At 35.5% G+C, this 12414-nt stretch overlaps 1 protein-coding gene across 1 annotated transcript in view; it reads left to right on the top strand.

Annotated features, from left to right (window-relative positions):
* Nucleotides 1-422: 422 nt before the first annotated feature.
* LOC126818972 (QRFP-like peptide receptor) overlaps nt 423-12414 on the top strand; it is a 32625-nt gene continuing 20633 nt past the window's right edge. Inside the window, exon 1 of the mRNA XM_050546697.2 lies at nt 423-1320. Within this exon, the coding sequence (XP_050402654.1) occupies nt 1014-1320 (307 nt within the window). The 5' untranslated portion in view covers nt 423-1013. The remainder of the gene's footprint in view (nt 1321-12414) is intronic.

The following is a 12414-nucleotide window of genomic DNA, read 5'->3' as shown; positions in this document are numbered from 1 at the left end:
TTCCAATGCATCGCGCACGAAATTGCGTCGATATAGAAACCCCCAGGGAATTCCTATTTCTATTTAAAGTAGCAATTTACTAATTCAGAAAAAACCACGTTCAGCCTTTGCACGTTGTTTAAAACATGCTATATTATTGTCATCTACAAACTTATTGAATTATACAAAATTCCACATTTGTCAAGTACAACGTTCGAAATTGGTAGGCTACCAATAGCGTTGGTTTCCAGTAAGTGATGTCATAGAGAGATAAACAATGGGCATTATTCATGTACCAAACCTGAACATACATATTCAACAATAGTTAAGCTTAAAAGCTGGTTTATGACCACAAATTATTCTGGCTTGACTATACTTAAATTACCACTTTAACAGTTTCGTATTTTATTATGTCCGTTTATGTTTTTCAGATCAGATTTTTTAATAGAACACAGTTATACCTCGGTTGATCATCCTCATCTAAACTGTCCTCTGATATATATGCCACGTAGTACAATCCCAGGGAAAATCTGGTGTAATGGTAACAGCGACCATGGAATGAGACCATGCTTGATTTGGCTGATTAGACCCATCAATTCCTGGGAAAAGACATGGGTGACAAATCGTGGTCTGCGATGCTAATTTTCACTGAACAAACAAAATCTTTACGAAGCCGAATTCTCTGATCTAGATGAAATTTTTTATATAGATTTATATAATAAATATGAATTTTAATACTGTTATACGTGATTAACGTTACAACAACAATTATTATTATAACGGTAATTACGTGATCTCTTGGAATCTTCTTAAATGTTATCCTATCTACTGTCTAGGTATAGTTTCAATATCGATCAATCTTATTGTGGAATGACATAGTTTAACACAAAATTAAGATCCTATTCAGAATGAATCTTTTTTAAATGCAAAAATGACGTTGATCCGGGAAATTGAAATGGCCTATTGTGTTCTTAAGCATAGCATCAATAGTGTTCTGAAATTGAAACTACCCTAGTTGACTTTACGTATATGCGATGGAGAGCACATACCAAGGAGTGCCAGAAAATTTTTCATCGTTCTACGATTTCCCGATCGGTGGGAACCTTTCTATTATTGGATTTAATGCAGATGATAGTTTTCAAAATATTTTGGAACAATACAGAGCTAGTTTGTTCACGTTTCATGACACTACGACAATAGTTTTACTGGCTCTGTATATCCCAATATTGCTTGTGTCTGTGATTGGGAATATCCTTGTGTTGGTTGTGATTGCTCCTAACAAACAGTTACAAAGCGTCACTAATAATTTTCTTCTAAACTTGGCAATAGCAGACCTATTAGGTGAGTACAATGCTATTGATTTTGTTACCATGCGATTAACAATATCTAACCCAGTGTGTTTACGTTTCATGTTATTAGAATAGTCCTTCGGGTGGTACGAAAAAACCGAGGTCCACCTGTATTTACAATGATTTGCAGGTAAAAGAACCACATTGTTGGGTTGCGTTGTACTATTAATATGCTAAAATGTATTGCTTGACGTTCAGGCTTCTATTTACATAACCAACCCAGAGGATATTTCTTGGTGTCGGAGCGTTATTTATATAACCTTCGTTTAGGTACTATATACAAACTATTTTGATGCTAGAACATATCTGACAAGCCATAAAACGGGTATCCTATTTTATTTCCCATCTAAAAACATTCCATTTGCGGCGAGCAAATGCGGCCTAATTACCTTCGAGGAATATATCTTTAGCGGGTTAATGAGTTCGCTGTATATATGTGAAAACTAATTGAGGAACTTAATTTCACAAATACCTACAGATAATATGGCATTAACATTGCCCCCCCCCCCCCCACGCACCAACCAGAAAGAAAAGGTCCGTATAAGTATAAGGTTCGTTTAATAGAGTATGTCGAAAAGGTCTAACTTGGCTCCTCCAAGATGCCAATGGTGTTAAGAGTACGGGGAATCTAAGCGCATTAAGTTAATGGAATTAAACAAGCAACACCTATGGATCACAACTAATACCCTGATTAAAATCATCTTATGGCTTAAGGTGGCACTAACGGGGTCATGAAAGATGGAGGTTAACGTCCACTCAACAAAAGCTAGGTCATTTGGGAACAAACATAGTACTTATCATATAATACTAGTTGCATTTGGAATACAAGTTACAACAAAGCCATGTAAAATAATCGAAAAATCAGTGTACGTCGAAAATGGAAACAGCAAGAATCAATATATATACACAAAGGTGGGTATCTATTTAGGACATACTTTTGATAGATTAACTGAATTCTGAGAATAATTAGAAATCTAGGTTTCTTCATGTTTTCAATCTGTACGGTAATTGGCGTTTGAAACCATAAAAAGATCCATTGCAGTTGACTATAATTTTCAAGAAATTCAATAGCAATTCACTGACTGGTATACTAGCTAGCGTTAATTAAATTAAATATCAAATAGTCTAGAAAAAGAAACTCCCGGATCGTCTTTGTCAATTTATATAAACTAGAAAAAAAACCTTTGATGTAAACCGCAGGGGATAATATACTTAACAGTGCCAGTTAGGAGATGGAAGAATAATATGTTATACACCCACAATATTTCCTTGAAATGAAATGGGGTTTAACGTCCTTCTGTTCTGCTCCGAACTGGGATAATGAAGACGGGCATACGCCATACAGTGTGCTATGTGGGAAATTTTGCCCGGACAGCGGCACTACGACCCACTCTTATATTGAATTCCAACTGTCAAAGGATCTTTTACGTGCACATCCATGTGTACACGGGATACAATACTTCATTGCATTGAATATCGGTCGACGTATAATTAGTTTATCAACGACACACTACAAAAATAGTTCGGTTGAAGCCACAACATTGCTTAATTATGAATAGGAAAAAAAATAAATGTCAAAAGACATACTCTTCAAAAAAAGTAGGGGATATATCGAATTTCAACTGCCAAGGGATCTTTTACGTGCATTCCAATGTATACACGGGACCTCGGTGTTTTGTCTCATCCGAAGGACTAGACAGCTGTCCTTGTCAGGACCTGCGTTCTGCTCCACTGACAAGGGGAAACCACGTCGGAAAATCCTGGCGAACTTTCTCGGCCAATGCAGGGATCGAACATCCGACCTCCAGGCTAGCGAGCCAGCGTTTTTTTTTTGTTTTTTGTTTTTTTTTCTTAACCACCTAGCCACCATGGCTCCCCCGGAATGAAGGACATTAAACCCTATTGCAGATCATTTAATTATTTCAAAATGAAATATTTTAAATAGTTGTTAAATTTTTGAAAGTTGCGTTGTCGGATCTACTGACAGAGATGCTTTCACGACTTTTATGTCATTGTCATTGTGCCAGCTGATAAATAGAAAGCACAATATTTGAATTGATTATTAAAGTATCTTTGTATTGGGCTATTCAATAATATTTACAAGCCTACTATTTAGAAGAAACAAGAAGCCTTTTAGACAACACCCTATTCTGAGATCTTTCTTTCATTCAGATCAATGTTATAGCCTACTGCTGAATTTTTCCAGATGTCTCAAAATACCCCCGTTTGTAAGCAGCGAATTATTACAATTATTAAAAATTTGTTGCGAGTGTTCAATTTTGCGTGAGGAAAAACCACAATGGCTCACTATGCTCCCTCCTCATCACGGATAGAGACCACCCTCTACTCTCCCTATGGCTTCATATAGACACACCTAACGTCTATACAGCTAACAAAGTTTTCTCGTGTCTGTACAAATTCTTATGGGGTTTTTGGCAGTATTTTAATACTGTTTAATCATATCTCCCAAGACATCAATCAATAAAAATTAAAATTGATTGATGTCTTGGGAGAGATGATTAAACGTTTATTGAAATTTTTTGCTGCAAAACGGCAAACGACATGTGATGAAAAAGACTTGGATGATAGAGTTGATGGCCTACTTATTCTTATGGACTGCACAACAGTAAACATTAGACTTTACACTGTTATGATACAAACAAGTACTTGTATATGGGTTGCACAGTTGAGATATTAGATGGATTAGACAATGTCTAGTTCTCATATCCTTAAAATGGATAATCAATTATTTCTTTTATTTTCGTAGCAAGGGTACTTGGCAGTCGAGACTATTTCGTAACAAAACATTCACAACTTCCGCTCAGCATAAAGTAATTTGATTGAAATTTAGATATATGTATCCATTTTTAAACTATTATAGCAAGACAGGACAGCTCTTACATATCTAAATCTTACATATTGTATCTTTTACTTTAGGGTTTACTTTTATGGTGCCTACATGTACCAGTGTGTATTTACATATTGTACAGAGAAAAATCTGTTCTGAGAATTAAACGATAACCCTGCAACAATAGCGTGATGAGATTCAGCTATAAGATAATTAATGGACAGACATGGATGTTATTGAACTCTGGTTGAATATTTGGAGGACGCAGTCTTAGAACTTGGATTAATACAATTAGTTGTTTCCGTTCCCTGACTTAAAGTAATTAGCTTTTAGCGGAGGTGACTACATTTTCTAAGCTGTCACCTGCCTTTGGTATATTTCTTAATGTACTTTACAGTATTTCTAACCTGAATTCCACAATTTCTACAAATATAGAGCTGTGCGAAATGCTTTCACACATTCAAAAAGTCTAATTAGCTTGTGTGTGGGGTAGCTATTTGCTTGTGTAGTTCTTATTCAGATTTGCTCAGATACGGTTCATCACTTCCATAGGGGATGTGTAGGTTGATTGTAAACGTGTCAAAATTAGATTATGGTTGATTTGAATAGCATTTGGTAGGTATATATGGCTTAAAGGGTATAGGAGTCTATTCTTTCGAACCTTAAAATATAAGAAAATGAAAATGGGGTTTAAGGTCCTGCTGATCTGATCCGACTGGGCTAATGAAGACGAGCATACGCCGTACAGTGTGCTATAAGCGAAATTTTGCCTGGACAGTGGCACTATGGCTGTCTCTTGCCAGACCCTCTGTCCTGCACAGCTGACAATGGAGAACGATGCCGGAAAATCCAAATGAACTTTCTCGGCCAACGTATGGATCGAACACGTGACCTCCAGGTTAGCGAGCCAACGTATTACTCATCCAGCGTTTCTTTATTGAATTTAAGAGTTTAGACTACTTTTTTTTATACATTTCACCGATGTGGTTACTTGTGTAGTTGAATTTTACTACATATGCTTACATTCGTATTTCGTGTAGCATATAGCAGATCATGACTCATGCTTGCATTACACAATGGGCTCTTTGGGTTGTATTCCTAATTGTTTTCAAATTTGAGTGAAGTCTGTGTCACTACAGACCCGGGACTGTACAGCGCAGTGGACGCTTACGGCTAGCCCCCGTATCCATTCACTTTTTTTAATTGTCTGTATGTTTGTGTTTTCCTGAGTATGATGTCCTGTCCGTGTATTTGTTTTTGTGTAAATTTTGTGTGGTGCAGTCCCCCTGCACTTACTATTAAAATATAAATTGATTTATATTTAATTTTAAATTTATTGAAATAAATTGAACGTCAGTCATTTACGCCTAGCCTGCTTAGTTCATTCTACACGTTGTTAATGATTATTTTGTTGTTTTGATTCAGCCATTACTAATTACTTCTGTATTGTTTATCTTTGTTCATTACAAATGGCACCCGAAACCATAAAATAGAAGACTCGTGTACTGATTTTATAATGTTCATAATGTCTTAAATATTGGATATTTGGATCCCATATTTTTGCGACAACCAAGATACCAAAATGAATATCGATTTATGTGGACCAATTTTGAAATTTAGTTCGTGGTTTTAATTCGGATTTTATGGAAATTATTTAGTTAGAGGTTAAGCTCCTTTAAATAATGCCTGGGTGGGCTCCATAGTAGTTGGACAGTGGTACCTAAAAGAGATAAGTTTTTTCATCTGACTTCAACCAAGCAGCTATGTTGGTTTGATGATTTTTTTTTAAAAAGGGTTAACTTCTAACACACTGAATTTATTTGAACGGGGGGTTGGATGGCCTGCCATTGAGTCAACTGGCGTGGTTTCGAATCCTCCGGTTTCATCCCACTGCTAAAGACCCCTACGCTCGAGCCAAATTATTGAAATAAAATTTTAAAAAACATTTGTTAGTCCTGAAATGACCTAGTTTGTGTCGAGTGGACGTTAAACACCTCTCTCTCTCTCTCTCTGAACGAAATTCTAGCTGTAGGTATGTTTCACATGTTTTTAGATTTAGTCAAATATGTTTGCCCGGTCCACGTTTCAATGGATTTCCCCAAAATTTGGTAGAATTGGGATGGGGTTTAACGTCTGTACAAACTGGGTTAATAAAGATTGATTATTCTTATTGCAATTCTGTCAAGGTAGCAATACTGGTATGGTATGCCAGGCGACAAAGGGGGGAAGGGGTAGTCTGGACAATTACGAGGAACATCACAAGGATCAAACCCATGACGCCCCGATTAGTGAGTAAGCGCCATGCTCGCCAATCCTCATCAATATTCAGTATATGGTTAGTATGGGTGGAGTTTATTGAGTTTAGTTCAAAGTAAGTTGGTTTGGGCATAATTTGTCACACTTTTTTCTACTTCTTCACTAACACAGCTTAATTGATTTCAACCGCATTCAGTAAGTTAATGTTGCTTAAATTGCCTTACTCAGAGGTACATTAAAGGGTGGGGGGCAACTTTTTGGGGTGTTGTTTTGAAACCTTAAAAAGCTAAATCTCTATTCTTTGGAACCTAAAATAGACAAAACATGGACCAAAAGCACATATTAATGCAATATGAGTATATATTAACCGATTTACATTTATTTCTAAAATCTTTTATTGTAATTTTTGTTTGTCGAAATACGCGAGCAGTCCAATTTGAATGTCATTCGCTCCCTCCTGGTTAGTCCAGCCTATATAGGAAGTACGGTTTGACATTTCACCCACCCACGCACCGATGACTATATAGCCACGTTCATCAAGGCGCGTCCTTTACAAATCGAGCATAAAGTACAGACTGGTTTTAAAATTGTTCACTGTGTCCTAAATATTTGATATCAGAATCGGTAAGATAACAACATCACTGTTGACTGGAATTATGTAATAATTCGTGTTGGTTATGTCGAAGACTCTGGATAATACTGATTTAGACATTTTCTTGTTGGTACTTGAAACTTTTATAAATGAATTTGACTTTCCTTGGTCCCAGAAATTGGCCCCAGAAACATATTTATATTTCTTTTTCATGGACATTATCTTGAGATTACCGTATAATGATTTGAATACTGGAGTTATTTAGAATGCCACATAATATATTTATTTTGATACTGATAGAACTTTTGAAAACAAAAGTAACCCAAAATCCGACCACCCTCTCTGCCAAATTTCGTAATCCAATATCATAGTATTTCAATAAATTGAATAAGTAGGACACGGTAAGACCCATGGCTAGTGACCAGGTCTACACATTATAAGAGAATCACAGACAACCCATCGGCTAAATATTGGAAAGATAATAGCTTTAAAGAGCTGATTGAATGGCTTGCAATAAGAATCTAAAGATATCGGGGTCGACAAATTATTTCGTGATGTGAAGACGAGTTTATATCGGTACACTTGATAAGTAAAAGTCAATCTAACCAACGTACAAATACGACTTTGATACATCTGGTCACCTACAGCCTTTGGATATTGCTAATCAGACTGAACAGAACTAAATTTCAACCCGAATCAACAGTTGATGGAACTCGTGACAAATGTTCTATAGCTTCATTGCATTAGTTTATAGAAGAATAAGCTAGAATCTAACACCCAACGGCAATTTTCATGACAAAAAAAATCTATTAAATTATTGCTGGCTTAGAATTTAATTTAAGAGACACATGTTGATAAAAAATTTCGGAACGGCGCGTTTAGCAAACTTGGTTGTTTTAGGACAAAAATAGAATCGACGAAAACAAACACAGACTTTGACTCATTTCAATTTATCTATGTACATATACATTATTCAGGCAATGTTGTCTAGGTTTTGGCGTTCTCAAAGTATTTTAACGATATTGTTGTAATGACATCCTTTCAGATTTATTACACCTTTTCCTTGTGGTTGTGCATACACGGTCATTAGCATTTGCACTTTTGGGCAAGACCTGGAAAGTAGATTGATTGTAGCTTATAAAGAAAACATTTTGGAAGCTTAATCTTTGGTTTATGGTCACCTGAGCTTATGGTCATCTGAGCCACTTTGAAAGGAAAATGTCTTACGCAGATTTTAGAAGCTCATTGATAAATGGATACCCAATACATGATACACACATAAGCCTCTTTATAGAGATTATCGTTGCACTATAGTTAAGGTGGAATCCAGGGACATATATGACAGCTTTCCTTTAATACAATCATGATCTCAAGAAGAAAATCGCCTTGCTAAGTAAACACTGATACCATCATGGACTGTACCAGATACCACGAAGCTAATAAGTTTATAAAACCATATATGATGCTTAAATCATAATAATCCTTATTAACGTTACCCAAACAAGATTAATAATTCTTACACATTATACATCTTCTAAGAGAATAAATTTTCCAGAAAGTGGACGTGACACTTGATATTTATGGAATGACAAGATGTCCGTTGGGGTCTACATAATCTAATTTTAAAATATAGTTGATGGATAATGTGTTTATAGCTGATAGCCTAATAAGTGTGATCCTCAAGGCAATCACGACGCCTTGCAAAATCCTGTTCTCAAGATGTCATCCATCCGCTATTATACGTAGTTTACAAAGAGAAACCCTATGGCTACACAAAAAACTAAACTTTTCATCTCAGATTTTTGTCTTTTTTAAATTTAATAAGTACCAATTTGTTGAAACCTTATTCGTGGAAACACGATTTCACAAACATCTTAATGACTGCGTGTGATTGGTTTTTGAACACATTTCAAATTGATTTGTTATGTTTCCTTAGGAAACTCTACATCAGTGACCTGCTGGAAAGATAAACGTGGCTGTTATTTAGATAATAATCATCAGACACAGTCGACCCTAACCAGTGCCAAATACAACATACAGCAAGTAAATCAAATCTCATAATGGGAAGTGATACCAGGTATTCATGAAATTGTATGCATACACTGCCTATGTTAAATGAAAAGTCGAGTACAGAGTCTGGATACAGTTTGACTGAGTCATAAGAACACAGAAACAAATGACTTGCTGGAAACATTTCTATCCAAATTCAACAAATATATTGTCACTTCCGCGTCCTTGACCTCTTAAGTCTTGTTTAAATATACTACTAATGTCAGGGTATTTTGGGGGGTATTTTTTTGCCTTTTTTTGTTTTATGAACTGTGTGCACGTTCATTAGCTTGCGGTCAAACCTTTATATTAGGACATTTGAAATCACAATGTTTTATATCATAGCATAAGCATATCAGTCAATATAGATATGGCATTGCTGCCATGTAATCTATTATTTTTCCATACGTTTCATACCTTTCATCCTTAACAACTGTCAATCTGCTATAGTCTTAATATTTTAATGCCACTCATGTTACTTCTACAGCTAGCAACCCTCATCTCTACAGTCTATTTAGTTCTCTTGTTGATCTTTATGCGACATCTCAATGTCCACTTCAATACATTGCTGCTAAACATAAAATAGGAACTGATATAAAAGAGCATTGCTCTTCACAGAATATTGATTAGCTCTCTTCAATATATTTGACCGAAAAAACGACATCCTCTTGTAAATTGTATCACCTCAGTAGGATCCCACGTGTTAATGGGTCTGATCACAGAAAGTGAAAGGAACTCTAGTGGGCCCAAGAGATCCACTAGATTAGTAAAATTTTCCACCCATCTCACTTGTACCTTGGATACTATTCCCTGTTCTTTCGGGTAGATATTGGTATCAGCATATTTCGCTGTGGAATTATAATAATAACGAAATGCAAATTCATATTTAAGAAAGCAAACCAACTGTGATGGGTTAACATACATGATTATTTAAACGTCTGAATAAATTTTACTTGCGTGCAGGTTTCCATTTGGATTCTGATATCGGTCCTCCGAGTCGTGTACCCTTAGATCAAATGTATATATTAAATAGTGATCTTTACAGGGGTTAGTGGTCTCGTACGATGACCATGGTATGGTGGTGTTCCTTCGTTTGTACATCTGATCCTGTTAGTCGTGTGTAGCAAAATGTAAATATACAAGATTGTACATGTATTTAGCTGAGACTGGATTCTTGGCATTATCTTGTTTTTATTCATTTTATCAGCAACGATGTAGACAAAAGTGGTAAAATAATTCAGGTAGTGGTATTCAAACATAGATTTTCAAATCATACGCAAAATAAGTATTTTAACAAACACATACTGGTACAATAATTGTTAAAAAAACGGTCAATATCAAAGCAAGTTATAGGTATCTATAAGGTTACGCTTCTTGGTGGACGGCTAATGAATAAACTTATTTCTAAGAACCAACACAGAGGCCAATTTTTCAACTCTTAGTTTTGTTAGATTGAAATAAGGCAAATATTTATTGACTTTTATTTATGCCGTCTGGCGGTTTTAACATCCTAGTTTGAAATCATACTCTACCCTTTGATGACATGTTAAATCGGCGGAATCTATATCAGGCTCAAAAGCTATAATTTGCGGGCGATTTAAGTTAATGCGTACTTTTAATTTCCGGTTATGGCTGACGATGTATCCGAAGACACCCATTTTAGTTATGGTTAGTTGACTCTGAGCAGCGTCTTAGAAGATAATAATTGCAAAAGAATCAACTACTCATACGTTAGTTGACCTTCTGTACCTCCTCTGTCAATGATTTCCAATGGATAGCTTATGTCCATTCAATAACAAATTAACAGCGTAAAACATCAAAAAGATAGATTGGAATATGATGTATGTATTGTTTTGACTAAGTGATATTTAATATAAATATGATTGTAAAGTGAAACTCTATAATTGTCGATCTGTATAAATAATCTATAAAATAAAAGACCACGGTTAAGCTTTGTTAGTTTGGTCAGAAATCGATGCAATCGTGAACATATATTTTGCCAGGAATAGTAGAGAGCAAAACCATTGCCGATACCAATTTCACACATGACAGATCGCATGAATTGATAATCTATTACCAAATGATTATTATTATACTTACCACGATCAATTTATTGATTTATACGGTTTTGATGATCGTACATCAATGGAATAGAATCGGATATTTAATCTGTCTGTATGTCGATCCTAATTTTCCAATACTGAGGTTTCGCATATTGGCATTTTGCAATTTTTCCCTTTAAAACTCAGATCAAAGTTTTTTTTTTATTATGAAACTACAATCTCGCTAAAGCAGCCTCTTAAATGATATGTAATGGCGTTTAATGTCCCACTTTCCTGGACAAGTCGAGTTAAGGAAAACGGGCATATATATGCCCGGACGGAGGCGTTTTCTTGGTCGATTTTCAACAGGCAAGTGCCATCTTACATGTACAGGGGACCTCTGTTATTCGTCCCGTATGAACGACTATAGACGTAGTTCAGTGTTAGGTATTCCGTCCTGCAATAACGTCAAGGCGAAACCACACTGGGAAATACCCGGGACTCATGGTTAGTGAGCCAGCGCCTGTAAAGTATCCTAACATTCATGATAACCACGTCACGTCATTTCGAACACAATTGGTTGAAAGTTGTGTTAGGGTACTTGAGTTTACCATAGTGAACAACCTCACAAACTTTTAAATTTCAGAATTTCGATAGCTTTTCAATGAACAACCTAGGTTCTGTATATTAACATTTATCTGCAACGCGTTGGCTATAAAGTACAAGTACTTCTTTGTTTACTGTAGATAAATGCATAAATACATACGTCCAGGATATATTATACCTGTTTATTAATTTCTAGGGTAAACTATGCCATAAATTATATTGTTTATCATTTGGTTATTAGATGTTTATGATCTCTGTTCAAATAAAGTAGGTCAGATTGTTACTAATATTCTGAAAATCATCTTTAAGCACGGCCAGTACATAAAGCTAATTGGTAGTCAGATTAAAGAACATTAGTAGACAATCCACTAACTATCATACTAATAGAAATAGCGATAACAGCCCTCGAGTTAGACTAATTATCCGTCAAGTAGGTTTAATAATGGGACTAAAGAATATAAGGTTAGGGTTTAATGGTTGGCAGTTACCGTAAAAATATAATAACAAGATAGAAGAAATCTGTCTTAACAAACCCGTTATTAGGCACTTACACATTGGTTCTATATATACTATTCAAAAAAAGTAGGGGATATTTGATTTTGGGGGCATAATACTAAAATATGCAAATGACTACGAAAAAAGTCACTATAGAACCTAACAGAAGAAACATTTCCAGTTACATGTGACGCCCAA

The sequence above is a fragment of the Patella vulgata genome, chromosome 4 (genome assembly GCF_932274485.2).
Source record: "Patella vulgata chromosome 4, xgPatVulg1.2, whole genome shotgun sequence".
NCBI lineage: Eukaryota > Metazoa > Mollusca > Gastropoda > Patellidae > Patella > Patella vulgata.
This window is presented reverse-complemented; position numbering and strand designations above follow the sequence as displayed.